This window comes from Athene cunicularia (assembly GCF_003259725.1).
Source record: "Athene cunicularia isolate RWA chromosome 1 unlocalized genomic scaffold, athCun1 chr1_part2, whole genome shotgun sequence".
Taxonomy (NCBI): domain Eukaryota; kingdom Metazoa; phylum Chordata; class Aves; order Strigiformes; family Strigidae; genus Athene; species Athene cunicularia.
The window spans coordinates 60,145,050-60,165,001 of NW_020799092.1; the positions used below are offsets into that span (position 1 = coordinate 60,145,050).

The window sequence follows — 19,952 nt, forward strand, 5'->3', positions numbered from 1 at the left end:
TGTGACTGAATTGAACAAATTCAGGTTACATAGCCTGAAGAAATAACACAGCCTAGGGGGTAAAACAACAGTCTTTGAATACATGAAAAGGATGAGGATGTACTTGATGTATACTGAACGAAATAAGAGGTAACAGGCGGAAATTATAACAATAAGGAGTAAAGTAAGGTATTTATAAGACACTTCAGTGTAATAAGGGTAGTTAAAAAATCAGAAGAGAATGCCGTCAGAGGCTGTAAAATCTTCATCCTTGGAGTAACATGAGTATAGAAGATGCTAACTTTGTGCAAGGGCTAGACAGTCTCTTGAGATCCCTTTGGCTGTCTTCCTTAGTGATAGGAGAGATTTCAAGTACTGATTATTCTGAATACAAATAAAAAACCTAGGCCAGATAAATACAAAATCTTCAATGTATTCTCATGACAGCTAAATTCTTTAGATGGCCTTTTGCAGTTTTAGATAATACCTATTTAAGAAACTTTTTTTAAAAAATATAGTTATAAGAATAAAGTAAATAAGAAATGCTGATGGTCATATTTTTCCTACTTCTTGGCTAGCGAATGATGCATATTGAATATTGTTATGGGTAGAGCTTCTGTATTTCTTTTGGTTACAGGGAAAATGCTTCTCTGAGAAATGGTAGGGAAAGAATGTCTAAGTAAAAGAAATAATCACTGTCACAACAGTAAACTGTTTTCACATAGACATAAAGAGACATAAAGCATTTAGGGAAGTATTAGGCAGCTCTCATGTAAAAAAAGTCCAATTTGGAGTCCTATATGTGGAAGGAAATGTCTCCAAGGATTCATAGAAAAGCTGTCCTTACCTACTAATAGGATGCACAACCTGAAGTAAAAGATGACCTAAATAAGTAACCAAGTTTATAAACTAATCAGTCTGTCATGGCATTCTTCTAGAGCTCTTGCTAAAGACATAAACAGTCTTGCATTCACTCAGGAAATGTAAGAGTGTAGGAACCCAGTTACTTGTACCCGTTCCAGCATTTGCTCAAGGCCTACAGGAAATCTACCTTTGAGGGGATTGCTAGCAAATTAAAAAACAAAACAAAACAAAACAAAACAAAACAAAAAACCACACAACAAAAAACAACTACAAACCAAAGTAACAAAATCCAGAAAACTTAAGAAAAGATGACTGAAAGAGATCTTGAGAGTACTCCTCTGGCCCCACCTCTGAATCAAGTATGAAAAATCAGTCTGTACAGCTCACCTGCTCTAACCAGCCATAGTGCTGGAGAATGCCCAGCCTCCCAGTGCAGTCCAGTGCTTAATTATCATTAGATCTTCCAGCATGTCTGCATTAATTTTTTCTTACTGTAATTCAAATCCAGTATTTCTCCTAATAGCTAAATTAATTATGACTAACAGTTTGTTCTTTTCCTGAATAATCTTTTCTGTATTGAAAGAGATTAACATAACTCCTCTCAGTTCAGTCTTCTCCAGACTAAACAATACCAGTTTGCTCAACCTTTCCCTACAGGCATACTTTCAGATCGCTGATCATTATCATTGCTTGCAGTTGGACTCTCTCCAGCTACTCTATTTTTTGAAGTGAAGTCACAATTTTGCTAACGAGGTCACAGCACTGGGGAAGATAACAGATGGGTTACATTACAAGTCTAGGAGTTCCTTGCAATGGCCTCTGGTGATGCAAATCTCAGTTAACCATTCCAAAGCCATTGCTTCACTTTCTGCTTCACTTTCTTTCATAAATGAGGTTTCACTTCAATTCATGGAGTTACTGGAAACATTACTGCAATCTTCCCTATCTGATCCAGTTATTCCCAGCACATCCTATTGTCCCACTCAATACTAAATCTGTTTACTGTGAGTTGAAGTGACAGTGAGATTAGCTATACATTCTTCATTCCCTGATTTAAACTGTACTATCACCACTAAAACTGTGATACCATTTTGGAAACACAGAAAATAATTCACTACCTGTCTTTAAATAATTTTTTTGAAAAGTGTTTGAGGATTTATCAGGATGAAAAGTCCTGGATAAATTTTAGATGACTGTCCTAAAGAAAGGAAATTAATACTACTGCAAGACGAAGAGAAACTGCAGCAGAGCAAATAGAAAAAATAACCATATAGCAATGTTTGCTAACTTCTGGTTATTCTCATTCATTATATCATAACCACTGAATGTCTCTTTCTTTTTCCATTTAATGATTTTTAATTTAGTAGTAGAATTCCATTATATAACACAAATGAACAATAATTAAAGTCATTTAATCTACCGGTTTTGCTTTTAGGCATGAACGTTTTGCTTCTACGTTTAAAGGGCCACCCAAACTTGAAATTATAATACATATATAAATTTATATGGGGGAGAGGAGAAAGACGGAAGAGAATGGGGAAGAAACATGCTTGTTATCCATGTTCCACGTTGGTACCTCACAAAGCAATTCAACGCAGACTTCCTGCCACCTACACCCAGTAGCTCTTTGTCTATGCTAAAAGTCACATTAACTGGTACCAGGGGAGCAGCTAACCCTGCTCTGAAGTCCCATATATGAATGCAGAACTCTCCAGGAATACATATAAAAGCTCCTGACTTTTCATTGTTCTATCACTGCACGCTTGTTTTTATTGTGAAAGACAAAATAATATTTTAAACTACAAGTGATTTATTTGTGATGCATGGCAAGGCCTCCTTTCTAGTTTTGGGGTTTTTTTTAAATGGTCCTGTTGGCTATGACTATTTAAAGAACATTCTAATCACAACACTTCTACAACGGTTGATCACAAAAACTATAAAATATCTACTATCCACTCAAGAATCCTGTGACAAATTCACAGCTAAGCGTGCAACTGCAACCCTGTGCTTCATTTGAGAAACCTGACTTTCAGTCACCCTGACAAGGAGGGAAAAAATCCCTATTCATCCTAACTCTCAAGCAGAAGCTGTTTCATTGGCAATCTAGTATCATTCTAATGAAGAACAAATGGTTCTCTGAGTTCAGGATTTTTTCTTAGCAGCACTCTTTTTTTCCATTTTCTTTTTTTCTCCAAAGAATCAGTCAAAATGTTTCAATGAGGAAAAAAAAATACTATAAGGACCAACAAAGTAAAAAGCTTCAGAAGGAAGATAAGTTGTCGTTCTTCTGGGGTTCTTCTAAGGTCATTGTCTCTTGAATCCAAGTTCTGTTCTGATTTCCAGTCATGTCTGAAATAGCATCTGTTCTACTACAGGCACATCTCAAAATCATTTAATGCATTTTTAACATCTGTATTCAGCTTATTTCCCCTATCCCAAAGTAATTTTTTAATGAATAACACAATCTGTAACCTTTCAAAATAATAAAATCACAATTTTATTCCATGTTTCATGTATTTTTTCGGCTTGTCTACGATTTGTATATGCTGTAGCCTACGGATGACTTAACTCTTCAGTCTAGCATTGATCTCATATTGACCTCAGGCTCTGACAGTGAGGAAGAATAAATCCTGAGTCATACTTATTGAACTGTGTTAAGATTTTTTTTCTTTGTGAAACCTAAGTAGTCTTCTGAATACCATAATAGTCTCTTTCTACTTTCAGCCCTATGTAGAATAAAATAAGCTAACAATATAGTTTTGTGAATATAAGAACCTAAAACATTTTTGCTTGGTTTACTGGTTTATTTTTAACCCCGCATCAACAATTTTTAGGCCAGTAAGTGGAATAGAGTGTAAGTTTGAACTCTACTGCCTTATTACATATAGGCAGAAGAACACCCTGAAGGCAGTATGATTGTCATATTTTGTTTATAGATGTAATCATATACAGCACTAAGTGCTCCTGCTGTGTATTTCACTGTAGCATGTTCTTTTGTTAAACACAGGGCTTAGATTCAGCAATTTGAAAATATCTATCAATCAATTATATAACAGCTAACACAGGAAAAAAGAGGCTCTCTGGCTTCTTTAATGAAATATACTGGCCTACAGCAAAGCTTGAAACTTATTTGCTGCACTTAGAGAAAACATCAGAAGCTTCTTGAATAATTTTCTTTTACCATGTCACAAGAAAGGGAACTAATGCATTTTGAATCTGTTACTTCCAAAAAGAACTGACTAATGTCAGTGTTGATAGTTTCCTTCAGGATTAGATACATAATTTATGAGAGTCCTAGAAAAGAAGAGAAATCAAACACTGATTCAATTCTTTTTGTGGTATGGCTGCCTGAAGGGATGCTCATTGTGAATGTGGGATTCCCAGTTTTTTACTCGTTCACCAAACACTGCTTAAGGCTGATGATGATTATGGCTGTCTCTCTGATAGTTCATCACATCAGTGTAATTTAATTTATGGTTTTCTTAGTCATAAATCAAGACCATTAAGAAAAAAAAGATGCTTTTGAGTAATTTATATGCTTAGTGCATGCACTCCATAAACCTGAAAGCTTAAGCATCCTATTATTTCTAACAGATTGATAAAAATCTGTTATTGTAAAATTTCTCTTGCCTTTCCATGGAATTCTTGTGGGAAAAAAAAAAAAAAAAAAAAAAAAAAAAACAAAAAAAACCCACCAAAAACACAAAACCCACAGGTGAATTCAGTTTTAAAGCTTTCACTGTTTTCACTTGAAACATACAGTGTATTGATATGATTTGTTTTTCTTAAGGAATAATATCACATAAATGGATATCCAGTCAAGATTTTTATTGGCATCAGTTAAATGCCTGATTCTGAAAGCAACAATAACTGTGTCTACCTGAAGTCCCATCAATCAAAATTACTGATTTGGAAAAATATGCATTTGGATGTACATATTTTTTTCATATAAGAATCTTTAAACACAGAACAATGTATAAGCTTGAAATGAGATCTGATAATGCTGTAAAATATATTAAAAATTATTTTTTAGAAGCTAAAATAATCGATATTAAATTTTTTAAACATTTCAGCTTTTTCCAACTGACATTTCGGTTTCAAAACATAACGTTTTTAAAGAGGGGAAAAAAGTTACTCAGAAATGAGCCAGAACAAACTCAATAGGTTCCTAAGTAAAGGAAAATGAGAAAAATATTATTAAAACTTTAGAACTGGAACTATTTTCATTTACTGCCCCCAACAAAAGTCATCAATCAAAATCTCAGTCTAGCCCTCACTACAACATGTGCAATATAGAACACAGTTTCTGAGACGAATTTCATTTTTAATCATAAAAGGAAGTTGATTTCAAATCATAAGTGCCAGGAAAATCAAGCTTGTTTTTAACAACTTTCCTCCAACAGAGATTACATGGTTGAGAGCTCAAATTTGCTAAATGCACACATTTGTAGTGAACTTTTACGTGTGACCTGGTATGCAAAATACTGTTGCAATATGAATAAAACATAACTTTTAGAGAAACAGCTACCTCTTCCTAGATTTTTTTTATTCATTATGGAAACCAGAATATTTTTTTAAGAAATAATTTTGACTATCAGATTTTCATGAAAATAAATTATCTTCTTCTCCTGACAAAGAAAATGAGGAAAGCAAACAACAGAAAACCCTGACGATTAACATGTAGTCAATGATCAGAAGTTCCAAGGCAATTATTTTTTCCTTCCAGGTGACACTAAAAATTCTTGGGTCTGGTTATTTCCAGTACTTTAAGATAATTTAAAGTCAGGCAACAATAGAGAGTAAAAGGACTTTAGAAGAGGTGTAAATTTACATTGTCAGAACTATGTACAGTGATAATTAGAATCATAGAATGGTTTGGGTTGGAAGGAACCTTAAAGATCATATAGTTCCAACCCCCTGCCATGGGCAGGGACACCTTCCACTGGATCAGGTTATTCAAAGCCCCATCCAGCCTGGCCTTGAACACTGCCAGGGAGGGGGCAGCCACAGCTTCTCTGGGCAACCTGTGCCAGTGTCTCGCCACTTTCACAATAAATAATGTCTTCCTTATGTCTAATCTAAATCTACCCTCTCTCAATTTAAAACCATTACCCCTCATCCTGTCACTACATTCCTGATAAAGAATCCCTCCCCACCTTTCCTGCAGGACCCCTTTAAGTACTGGAAGGCTGCTATAAGGTCTCCCTGGAGCCTTCTCTAAGCTAAACAACTCCAAATCTCCCACCTGTCCTCAGGTACTCCAGCCCCCAGATCATCTTCTTGGCCTCCTCCGGTCCCACTTGAGCATGTCTATGTCCTTATGTTGGGGATCCCAGAGCTGAACACAATACTGCAGGTGGGATCTCACAAGAGCAGAGTAGAGGAGGAGCATCACCTCCCTTGACCTGCTGGCCACACTTCTCCTGATGCACCTCAGGATACTGTTGGCTTTCTGGGCTGATAGCACATATTGCTGGCTCATGATCAGTTTTCCATCCACTACTACTCCCAAGTCCTTCTCTGCAGAGCTGCTCTCAATCCGCTCATCACCCAGCCTGTATCTGTGCTTGGGATTGCCTCAACTGATGTGCAGGACCTTGCATTTGGCCTTGTTGAACTTCATGAGGTTTGCATGGGCCCACCTCTCAAGCGTGCCAAGATCTCTCTGGATGCCACATCCCTTCCCTCCAGTGTGTCAACTGCATCACAACTTGGTGTCATCCTCAAACATGCTAGGGTGCACTCATGTTGCCAACAAAGATGTCAAACAGCACCGGTCCCAACACCAACCCCTGAGGAATTCCACTCATCACTACTCTCCACTTGAACATCAAGCTGTTGACTGCAATTATTTTGAGCTCAACGATGCAGTCAATTCCTTATACACTGAGTGGTCCATCTGTCAAATCCACGTGTCTCCAATTTAGACACAAGGATGTCATGTGGGACAGTGTCAAATGCTTTGCACAAGTCAAGGTAGGTGACGTCACTTGCCCTTCCCTTACTGACCAGTACTATAACCCCATCATAGAAGGCCACCAAACTTGTCAGGCATGATTTGCCCTTAGTGAAGCCATGTTGGCTGTCACCAATCACCTCCTTATTTTCCATGTGCCCTAGCACAGTTTAGAGGAGGATACACTCCATGATCTTGCTGGGCACAGAGGTGAGACTCACTGGCCTGTAGTTCCCTGGGTTCTCTTTATTTACCTTTGTAAAAATGGGTGTTATGTTTCCCCATTTCCAGTCAGTGGGAACTTCGCCAGACTGTCACAATTTCTCAAATATGATGGATAGTGGCTTAGCCACTTCATCTGCCAGTTCCCTCAGGACCCGAGGATGCTACTTATCAGGACCGTGGATGCTACTCATTAGGATATATGGACTTGTACACCTTCAGGTTCCTTAGGTCTCGAACCTGATCTTCTCCTACAGTAGGCAGTTCATCCTTCTCTAAGTCCCTGCTATTGTGTTCCACAACTTGAGTGGTGTGGCTGGAGCACTTGCCAGGGAAGACTGAAGCCAAAATTTCATTGAGTACCTCAGCCTTCTCCATATCCCAGGTAACCAAGTCTCCCATTTCCTTCCAGAGAGGGCCCACATTCTCCCTAGTCTTTCTTTTATCACTGACACGGCTATAGAAGTTTTTCTTGTTGCTCTTGATGTCTCTGGACAGATTTAATTCTATCAAGGCTTTGGCCTTTCTAATCTGATCTCTGACTGCTCAGACAGTTTATCTGTGTTCTTCCCAGGCTACCTGTCTTTGTTTCACACTCTGTAGGCTTCCTTTTTATGTCTGAGCTTGTCCATGAGCTCCTTGTTAATCCATCTAGGCCTCCTGGTGTTCTGACCTAAATTCTTTGTTGGGATGCATGACTCCTGAGCTTGGAAGAGGTGATCCTTAAACAATAACCAGCTTTCTTGGGCCTCTCTTCCCTCCAGAGTTTTATCGCGTGGTATTCTACCAAGCAGATCCCTGAAGAGGTCAAAGTCTGCTCTCGTGAAGTCCAGGGTAGTGAGCTTGCTGTGCACCCTCCTTGCTGCCCTAAGGATCTTGAACTCCTTTCATGGTCACTGCAGCCAAGGCTGCCCTTGAGCTTCACATATATATAATTGTATGTATACTATAACTGTATAAAAGAATCAGATTCCTTGAGACTATAGTTTGATGTTTCTAAATATATGCTTTCAAGAGTGTCCTTGTATCTGTGAAAGATTAAGATGCCTCATTCGGGCTCATGAATCACATAAAAATTAAAATTTTTAAGTTCAAGATTCTTTTTTCATTTAACTTCAATACTTCAGAATTGTCACACATGTTTGGTTTGTAAGAATCACAATAGTAGTTCTAATCAGTAATCATGAAGTTCCTACATCTGGAAGCAATAGCTGCTTCAGAGGAAATCTGAAAGATTAGTCTGCCTGAAAGAGTGCATTAATGTTACGCAGGACTACAGAGAGAAACTAACACTGCAGCCAGTGGGCCACTGCAGCTGGTGTAGCCTGCTGACAGAGCCCCGTAGGGAGCGTGATACAATCTCTATCTAGCAAGAGTCAGCACTTTCTGTCCAAAGAGAAAGCCAGCACTGCACCAGGAAAGGAAGAAGTCTGAAGCTTGATCACAAGGACCCTGCAGAGTCAGTGAAAACTTTGAGGAACCGAAGGCACCAGCAGAGGAATCCTGCATCCTGAGGGTCAGGGTCAGAGACAGGACCAGGGCTAGCCGCCAGGTAAGAAACTGTAGCCCACACAACAGAAACTCGCAGCCAAAATCTGACACAGCAAATATCAAAGAGCATCTTAAGGAAAACAAAACAAAACAAAATAAAACAAACAAACAAACAAACCACCAAACTAAAAAGGAAATTTTTTTTTTTTTTTTTAATCAAGAAAAAAGGAAACCTTTTGATTCAGTTATTTGGATGCAAGTCGTGTTCTAATCTTAGTTACATTAATTGTTCCAAAGGTTGAACTGTGCTGCAAGCCTGGTACTTTCATGATTTTCTGTCAGAGAAAATAAAAAGATGTATAAAAGCTATAAATTTTATGAAGCACAGTATCAGCTGTATAGATTAGCACATCATAGGTACAACATGTTATCACAAAATTTGAGGAAAAAATCTCTGTAAAAACAGTTGTATCTATAAAGGATATGTAGCTCACAGAGATTGACTAAAAACCATAATTACATGTGTCTTCATTAAGAAGAAACTGCAGGAGAAAGAAGGATTATATTTTAAAAGCATCTCTTTTATAGAACAGCAAGCTGAAAAGTGTTCCATCATCTTAATACTGCTTTGCCTTCAATAATATACATGTTTTCAGTAAAACAAATGTAAACATACACTGTGTTCCCTTTGATTCACTGGGAATCAAAAGCACTACCTAATTTGCAATATGATGATTTGGAGTATTGACAATCATTTACAAATACTACTTGGTTTTAGTACATTTTGTCTCTTGAGAAGAGGCAACAGCTTTGACACAGCAGATCATCATGTGGCATAACTACCATCGACACATGCTAAGTTTGGTGAATATAGATACAGACGGAAATGAACTGTACCACCCCTGTTATGACTTCTTTCTTCATTGTTACTGTACCAGAGTCTGAAGACACCATTGGAGACTAGCATCCAGCATTTCAAGCCCTGACAAATTTTCAGAAATAAAGCCCAGTCACCCCTTTAGAAATCTTCGAAGATTTAGATAAAGATCAGGAGTGAAAGGTTGGGAGAGAAACATCTCCTTGCTTAATCTATCCAGCTGCACTGTGCATGGAGGGACTGAGCCCTGTGTGCCTGCTCACACCCGGTCTGTGCAAGCAGGGGGTGTGCAGCAGAGCAGGGGATGGTGGGACAAAAGTGGGGCCATAGCACAAGGCTGGGAGCAGAAACACCCACTGAAATGACATGTACTGCCCCATTCGCAACTTCATGACTCCACACGCTAGCTTGCCCGCAAATTTGGACAACCAGTTGTATCCGGTACGTGAGGTCTCAGAGGTGAAAAACAAGATGAAAAAAGAGAGCCAAAGAACATCCTAACACATCCATTCTTAGCGAGAGTTAAGAAGGGGCATCCTTAAAGGAATCCTTTCCTGTCAGCTTTGTGGTCAATGTGGTTGTGTGCATGGTGTGGTTTCAGTAGTCTGGGTAGCAGCCGATGTAATCTTATTTCAGAGAACTCCCTGTAGTACACATACCTCAACAGAAATAATGGGACTGAAAAGCTACAGATTTAATGAAAAATTCAGCAATCTAGGGGGGGATAAAAAAAGACGGAATGGAATGGAATTAAAATTGAAGCAAATATTAAGGTACCTTTTAGCTACTATTATGGAAACTGCTCTTAGTACTAACAATTGTGCAAAATATATGTATCAGGTTTTCAGTTCACTTAATAAACACTAATTTTTAAGAAAAGTTTAGCAATTATGAAGATCTGGAATGTGTGCCATAATAGTTATGATAAGGGTCTAACTCTAGTGTTTTCCATAAATTAGTATTAATCTTTAAACTTGTTTAACCATTATTTTCCCCTTTCATGCCTTTCAACAGACAGATATCAGGTTAGTGGAGGGAGATAACACTGCCACACAATCTGCTACACACAGTTTCTGTTGGTAGGGATTTTTCTATATGGGCAGAAGAATTAAATAAATGAGTCCTTGCCAAGTAGATATAGATATTCAATGGTAGATTTGGTAAAGCAGTTTAACACCTGTGGCTGAAAATGGGGAACTATCATATGTTTTACTGTGGGTAGCACTCAGATAAATATTGCAAAATAGTCTCAACAGGAGAATCATTTGCAAATATTTACTACACTGTCTTTGTTACTCTTCTTCAGGAACCTCTCATATGGAAAACCAGAGATGTTTGAAACGTGCTTTTTGTCATTTGATTAAAGTCACCGCATAAACTCCCTTTGGTGAATCGAGTCATCAATTCTCACTGTTGCCCTTCTCATCAGCCCTTAGCAAAACAAAACTTGATATTTCATATTTGCAGAGCTACCCAAATGACAAACATACCTCACATAAGCTCTGTAAACACTGCACAGCTAACAAGGAAGCAGGTTAACTTCATTTTGCTTTTCTCATTATTGTGACTCTCCTCGCATGGAGCCATCTTCTGACAGAAAAAAGAGCCTTGGACTCAGCAATTTCTCAAGTTGCTGATGCTTAGCTGTCATACAAATATTGCATAATACCTTCTCTGAAGCTTACTGGGATGGTGATTTTCAAAACAAAGATAATTCCATACACATGTTGGTTAACTACCACAAAACTTGTGGAACATATTAAGGCAGCAATTCGAAACACCTTCTAAAAATGGGTAAGTTGTTGTGTCTTTTGTTTCCTCTGCTGTTAAGAAATAATATATTACTTAATATAATATATTAAAAATACATTACTAAATTACTAAGACTATACTAATCCTAGCTAACTATATAGAAAAACTTCAAATTCTCCCTTTAAATTCCAGAAATATTTTTATTACAGTAGCTCATCATCCCAGTGTTGCAACTACATCAGAAGTGGTTAGAATCCAAACTTCTGTTTTACTAAATACATTTCCATCTCCTTATATTATTTGAAATACCTGGGCAATATTTATGTACCTATTATTTTGTCTGACACCCTCTTTGGAGGGATGAGTTACTATTTCCCTGCCTAATTTAATAATCAGTCTGAGGGATATCAGATAAATAATGATGCTAAAATATTAATTTAAGGAACAGGCAAATACACAACCCAATATACTTTAAAATATAAAGAATTTGGTTCAGGTTATTCTGCTATCTTTCTTTTACTGTCTTCTCAATAAGATAATGCAAGAACTTTCTTCTGTCAACAGAGAATAAATCATCAACATTTTCTAAATGTTTTGAAATAATGTAATACTCAAATGAGTATTATCCAATATCAGCATCATAATCAAATGAGTACTTACATTTAGATGAAGTTGATTAGTCCACTGTCCAATCACTTTGTATTCTGTACTCTTGTTAGTGATTTGATACTGAAAAATATCATAACGTCCAGGAGCATCTCCATTTTCATTGAAGATAACAGGTGTTCCAGCACTCCCTGAAAAAAAAATTAAAAGCAATTATGTTAAATACCTTTAAAGTAATCTTCCATAAAATACATTTTGGAGGGAAAATACTTATTAGAGATTGAGCAGGTTCTTTGTAATGCAAGGCTAGTATGGTAATAAACCAAAGAAGTTTATTTACTCTTTACTCTAAAACTTACTTTTATCCATGAGTTAATTAAAACAGTTTAAAAAGACAATTGCTTGCAATCTGGTTGGTTGGTTGGTTGTTTTTTTGGTGTGTATAATACAGATCATTAGGAATTTCTGTGATAAAACAGAAATGGAGAAATTCCTTTTGACTTGCAAAAGGGCACAATTTCACAGTGAATACAGTGCAGTAGGCACAAAATAGCAATGTTGTAATGAACTTCATAAATGTCTCTGTTAAGTATGAAAATGAAATTAATATCATCAACTTCGGACCCAACACTCATAAAAGACCTTGAGATACAAGTGTCTAAATCTGGTCACAGTTAATGTGATCAGTTTCTAGTACTGACCACCTGTGTAAAAGTGTTTTATCAAAATAAGTGAAGGATAGCAGCTGTGCTTGTTGGTCTCTCCTCTATACATGACACTGCCTGACAGAAAGGGCTATTGCTGGAGCTGTCAAAAGTTACAAATTGACACTGTTTTTACTTCGATCAACAAAATGTTCAAAGATTGAAAACTACATGTCTACCTTGGCAACCAGGCCAGCCAAATTAGGACACATTTTGATGAATTCCCTCAAGGTGACATCAAGGATCTGCACTCCTACAGAGACTTTTCAAACACTACACAAAGAATGTCATTTTCACCTATATCCCAAATTCATATGTATAGGTGAATCATATGTATAGTTGAGGTCCACTGAAGACAAATTCAAGTGTTGTGTTAAAGTTCTATTTCAGTGAATGAAGAATGAAATCTATCTTTACTGTGAAAAAACCCAAACCACCACAAAACCCACCCCCAGTGTTTGAACGTTTCTCTGCATGAACAACCAAGAAAAGCAGAATATCCAGTTCATAGTAAATTCCTACAGTAATGAGACTTGTTAATGCAGCACCTAGAGGCACTAAGTCTACTGTGAGTGGTTCCCAGAGAATGCAAAACAAAGCTTGAAATTCTGTGTATCTATCAAGCAGAAGCTAGCCAGTAGAAGTGGGAAGAGCAAGCTACATGCCCCAGAATTTTAGCAGACATACTTCTTCTTGTATGCCTGTCTGTCTCCCATAAAGTATTTTGTTCTCTTCTTTTGTATATCAGCTTTCATACTAAACTGATAGCCAATGAAATAAATAGTGCTTTGAGAGTGACAAGTGGCACATTAAATACTGTACCAATTTCACAGTTCTGCCAGCAAAACTCTGGCTGAAAAAATTAGATGTGAGCAACCATGGAAGAGGAGTATCAAAAAATTATGTGTGATAAAGACTTAAGACCCCATAAAGATACAAGAGACTCAACACGGAATTTTGCAGAGCTCTTTGCGCTTTGCTCCCAAATCATTTGACAGAATGAGGGGCAAGAAAAACACCAGTCTACAATCTTCTAAGCAATGAAATTTTTCTTCACTGTTCAAGTAGCAAGTTGATCCAATAAATTTCTACCACCCAATAAACACACTCAGCTGTTGTTGATATGTAAGTGTGGAGGTAACCTCCAAATTATTACTCTCAAGTAATGATGGAATTCATCTTTTTTACTTGTCAACATTTGAAGAGCTAATGGAAAGAACAGTTATTTTTTTACCAATAGATACGAAATATCCTTTGTATCCCTTAAGACCAATGGGAACTTCAGATGTTCTTACACTCAGCAGTAACATGTGAGTTTATGATCTATTGCTGGGTTTAGAAATATCATGTACAAAGAGACAGACTATAGTACAGGGCAGAATCATCTTTCTCTTTGATGTAGTGGTGTTCTCAACTAGAGCATAATAGGATCTCATGCTGTGCACCTCAGTTGACAGGGACATAGCATCCTGCTGAATTCAGCTGTCACTCCAACTGAGTGGAACGAGATCTTTCTCACATAGCAGAAGTTAAAGCAGCCTCTCATGAGTTAATAAAATTAAGCTTGTTAAAAGATGGAATAAATCACAGAAGATTCAGACCCCCAGAAACTGGGAAGAACACATTATCCCTCTGCTGAATAACAGATTTCAGAAAGTACAGTTACAGTCACAGTGCCTGCTGGAAGTAAATTTGATTATACTTTAGCAGTGCTGCCATAACCAGTAGATACCGTTCTCAAGCAGTACCAGACCATTATTTTCATCTATGTCTTGTGTCTTATGACTCATGTATGTCTTTTAGTTCATAGTTGCTTTGTGAAATAAAACATAAAATGAACCAAAACCAAGGAAGCATGCATGGCTGGATCGTGCTAAGAAATCATTAGCTATATAACCAGGAAAGCAAAGCTTAGAGACATTTGAAGAAAAACTGAGGACTTTACCGAGTTCCCAAAATTATGAATGTAAGATGGTAGCAGAAGCCTTGAAGGTGTAAGGGCAGAATGAAACTGGAGGCCTCAGTCTATAAACAAATCACCAATGGTTAATTAGAGTTCTTAAAAAAAAAAAAAAAAATCTCATCTGAAGAAAAATATACCCTGGTGGATGATCTGGAAGAACAGTTCATCTGAGAATGGAAAGTCCACAAAATGAAAAGGTTTTCTAAGAAAATGTACTTTGTTGGATAGTCCATCAAATTAAAGTGAATACTTCTGTGGAAAAACTGATTAATACTTCATAGAGACCAGATAATTAAACCACATGAAGAAACACTGTAGCTGGCCATAACTAACAGCATAGGTGGAGGCGTGTCTAGATTTGGTATATAACACTAACAAATGCCACTGAGTTGTCCAAGTGCCTCTTTTTTTGACAACCAGATATGCAGAACTGAGCACTCCTGATATTTGCTACTGTACTGCCACATGTGCTCATAATGTATCATTACCATTACAGGGAATTACATATTAGTTCTAGTTTAAGACATTAAGTGTTTAATTGCTCCACTTAATGGTCATTGAGAACCAACTGTTAAATCTAAATGCAACACACCGTGGAGAGAAAGTAATACAGAACACAACACTGACCTGGGGTAGTGAGCCCAGGTTATGTAAATTCCAAATTAGATAAAAAGATTTTGGGAAACCACACTGAATAGTTCTTGGATATAGTATTTGTCTTAGAGAATGAACTCAGATATCCTCATCCGGGAACCACATTTACTGAGCATCATCATAGGAAAGATGTTACTTTTACTTAGGAAAAAATATCCCTGTAATGCTATAGTAGAACACCTCAGAGAATACAAAGCAGCCCACATTTCTTTAAATAATGTCACTATTTTAATTTTTTTTTCATCATTTGTCAACATCATTTAACAAGGTAGTTAAAGAGCAGTGTGCCTTTGGGCCTTTTCACATTTTATTCTCTGTGTGGTTATGTTGCCATGCATAATTTTAACCCATGATTGACTCAGGTAACTGTATTCAATCTGTCACTACCTTAACTGAATTTTAAATATATTCTGGATGCCTAAAACAAAAGTATATGGTAGAATTCCAAGAATACCTAATAAGTCTGGCTAACTGTGGATAATCACATGTGCTAACCCTTTTTTAATTCTCTTTTTTTAATATATAAACATACTTAGTAGCTTATTTTGAGATCTGTTTCTGAAGTTTCTCTCTTTGCTGAGCAATTCCAGAATACTTTTAGAAAGTATTTTTTTTCTTTTTTTCTGATTTATAGCTGTAGACTGATAAGTGGAAGAAAATTTTCAAATTACACAATGAATCATTGTTCAAAAGGTTTATAGACTTGTTTTGAAATTACACTCTTTTGCAATTAAAAGTAAAACAAAATAGGGAAATGCAACTCACTTAATGTCCTCAGTCTGCAAAGGAAACACCAGCAGTTCAGTCTCATTGTTAGTATAGAGTGAAAACATTCATTTATGTTTACTACTTAACCAAAAGGGAACAAAGAGAAGATACAGTGAGAAACACATGGAGACAGAGCTCCATCCACTACTCTACTCCTTCGAAGACATCACAGCATGAAGCAATTACATTGTCCTGACAGCTGAGCTGTGACTAGGACCAATGATTTGGTTCAAAATACAGAGAAAGAAATAGTGGATCATGCACCTCAACTGGTGTCCTGAGTTTTTCAAGTCATAAACATAAGCATTTGTCTACTGCTGGACATCCTTTTAACAGCTGCAAGTATAATGTGGTCACCTAAAGGCTTCAGTCTTTGCTGTATTGCATTCCAAGTCCCTTAGATTTTTTTAAACAATGAATGGTAGATAAATAGATCCCACTCCAAAATCAGCCTAAATAAATAATCTTCTATAAACCCTATAGAAGGATGCTTTGTAGAATAGTTCTATTACCATTCATTTGAAGACAATCCATATACATGGTATAAAACAATGTTACATTTTATTAAGCCTAAGGACACATTTACTTATTGTAGATATAAAGCAATAATCTGGTACTGAAAGACATTTTCCCTCCTCTTCCCAGTTTACAGCTGGCAGCATTAAACAACTCTGGATGTTAAACTAGCACATTAGCTTAACATTACAGAAGCAATGTGTCTGTGACCTCAGCTGTTTATAAGCCTTTCAAAGTACATCTTAAACTAGCCAGAAATATTATTTAGAGAAGAAAAAAAGTATTTAAAATGCATGAGGCATTTAATTCAGAATCAAGGATGTAATGGATCCTTTTGAATTTTTAAGGCCTTACACTGACGTCAAGGAGGACTCTTTCTGATAAACAACTGTTTTATGACAGGTCCTTTGTGCACTGAACTTGAAAATTCACATTCTTCTGAAGAAATTCTTAAACATGTACCTTTATATTCTTAAGATGCTGCTCAGCAACTACCTTATCCTGCATGTTCCTACTTTATCAAATTACATTTCACATCAATCTAAAACATCCCTGCTCCTAGTGCAAACTGTAATCTCAGTTCCCTGTGAGTTTATAAAGTACACTTGCCTGGATACCATCCAGTGAAGTTGTTCTCTTTACATCTCAGGTAGTGGAAAAGTGGAATGAATGCAACACCACCAGTTCACATGTAGTAGTGGCTAAATGCATATTACAGTGACTAATTTGTAACAGTTCCTAAATTAAGAATAATGGTAAGCCTTATTTAAAAAAAAAAAAATACATCTGATAAATTAAAACAACAACCTTGAATTTTTATTATATGAAAACCTTCAATAAAAATTTACTTAGTATGAGGTACAGCTACTTCAATGCCTTGACAAAAGTGCAGAAAAGTGGTTGTGCCGATGAGTCTCACAACTGCCATTTACAGAATATTCCAACTCTCGTGGAGCTGATTTCATTACAAAGCTTGATACCAGATACAAGCCTGTTATTTCACCAGGTTTCAGTGGCTTGATATTAATTTCATGTTTTAAACTGAAATGAAAACTACTTAGGCTGCCTTCATCCTTTGAGATGCTCCACATAGGTGGTTAAAAATCCTAATGCAGTCTGCATGGATTCAAGGGTATATTTAGGTGAATGGAAGTACAACAGTTTATTGAACACTATAATACAGTTAATTGTTGTGTATCAAAAACTTCAGAATGCACCATCTGTTCAAATTTAGCTATACTGGAAGCCTCCCCAGGTTTATAGGATCAACCTTTATTTCATTAATTTATACAATTAGGTCCAAGTGCTAGAGTTGGGGGTTCAGATTTCTTTTTTTAATTAGCATTTCATTTTAATTAGCACTAAAAATGCTACAGAAGTGTACGTGAATTAAATTGTTCTCAGTGAAGTCGAAAGAGGAAGAGTAACCATTTGAACTGAAAGTACCCAGAGAATAAGAAGTCATTTGTAAAATGAGACAAGAAATTTGTCACTGATAAGTATTTCAATTAGACAAATGAAATAGGTTGAAATTGAATCAATAGAAAGAGTAAATGAAAGCTGTTAAAACATTTAATACTTGAAAAAAAGTACAAGAGAATTATAAACAACTAATCAGAACTAACAAAAGGCAGACAGAGGAGGAATATTGTACTGGACTACTGTATCAAACTATGTAAGATTTTGTGATAAATGAAGCCATTATCTGCTCGATCCCCATACTGCAGACATTTTCAAACAATGAGCAGTGTTGTTACTAAAATAACAAATTATTATTGTCTTACACCTATTCAAAATCTGAAAAGACTTCTCTTTATGATTACCCTAAATGTCTCAGTTCAAGATTGGGACAATAAAACAGGATTGCATCCAGCTGATGTAAACACAGGTTCTTATCAATGTTTTAAATATCCTAGAATATGGGAGACATTCGCACAGATATGCAGAATATGCCTATGACAGAGAACCTGTGCCTTTCCAAGGCAGCAGCTGGAGGCCAGATGGATACCCTGGAGTATCTGAAATGGCATTCGATGCACATATTTAGGCAATTTATCTTATTTACCACAGGGCAGATTCTGGTTGTTCATGTATGAATGCACAAAAGAGAACCAAAGAGAAACCAAGAGTGATACAGGAAATTAATTATTTACAGATTTGGGGCATATGTGATATAAATTATGGTGGTATCCACAACAAGGCTCATAAAGAAAGACTTTGGTATTAAAATAAAATAAAAAGTCAGGCAGTACAACTTTATATTATTGAAGCTGATGGACAAGAACTTTAGTTGTGATAATGCAGAGATGGGTATAATTTATTTGGTGTGTTGGTCCTCAGCACAGTGAATGATTAAGAATGTGTACTTCTGTGAAAGGAACAGTTCATTCCACTCCTGCATGAGATCAGTCAGGATGGATAACATGAGCACATTATATTTAAAATAACAAATAACAAGTAGTACTTTTTTCCTTCCAGAATGTATTAGAACTTCTTGCCACAGCAAGCACCGAGACACGATGTCTCATAAACTTACCTTAAAATGAGTAAAATTTGAAGATGAAACTGAGCTGTTGCAGCCAAAGGTAGAGTTATCTAAAACAGCAATTTGCCCCATCATTCATTAGTATCAGTGGTTATTTAAAGCCATGATCTAGATGCAACTCTGGTTCATGTAGTCCTTCAGCTATTAATTGCAAGAAGTTTATACAAATAAAAATTCTTTGACATTTTCTTTGTTATCTACACTGTCTTCCCAAGTATCTGCTACTGGCCACTCAGCAAACATACCACACTGGTGAAATTTTGGTTCATATCCTCCAACAAGCAATACTTGCTCCAGAATATAAAAAGACAGAACTCTAGCTCCTCTCTTAACATCACATTGAGTCCACTAACAGACAATAAGTATACCTGTAACACAACCGCATCATGGATTAAACTTCACATTTTGCCAGATAGAGAATTAAAATTGCTAGACACCCATCCTGCTATGGTGACATAGTATTGTGAAGGCAGTTTTGTATTTTCCAGCCTGCACTGTTCTGTTCTCTGCACAGTGAGGCTATGCCTCTACCTTCACCTCTCCTCCCACAGGTGGGACAATGCTATGTGAATGACTTTCCCTACCTACTTCAGGGCTAACTGGGAGAGGTATGAAAAGTAAATGAGCTTATTCACAGGTAGGTGCTAAAACAAGGCAGGCATTAGCACTGTGGCATTGGCAGAAACATGTATCAGTTCTAGGAAAGAAGTGTGAAGAGCAGGTTCTGATGGGGTAGGAGGAACAGAAAACAATCCCCTTTAGACCTTTCCTGACACCTTAGCTTTGTTCCTTTCACCTTTGGGAAAGGGACAGCCCTGTCCACATATGGCATCAGAGTAGACAGGGAGAGGGATTTGAGGGAAAGAAAGGAGACAGAGAGTGAGAGAAAAAACTTGCCATTCCCTATATGTAGCCCAAAAGCCCAGTGCTACCAGAATACTTGGAATGATCCAGCCTGGTTTTATTCTGTACTCAGAAAATCCATAGGGACAGTTTTCATCTTAAAATCCACACCATACACTGTGTGCCAGAGAAGACGTTCAGTTCTGCAGCTG

General features: G+C 36.9%; 1 protein-coding gene across 3 annotated transcripts in view; it reads right to left on the reverse strand.

Moving 5' to 3' along the window:
- GRM8 (glutamate metabotropic receptor 8) overlaps positions 1-19,952 on the reverse strand; it is a 358,606-nt gene that overhangs the window by 66,936 nt on the left and 271,718 nt on the right. For all 3 annotated transcript variants that reach the window (XM_026868300.1, XM_026868299.1, XM_026868301.1), the window contains one exon: positions 11,802-11,938. In XM_026868300.1, coding sequence (XP_026724101.1) covers positions 11,802-11,938 — 137 coding nt within the window. The remainder of the gene's footprint in view (positions 1-11,801; positions 11,939-19,952) is intronic.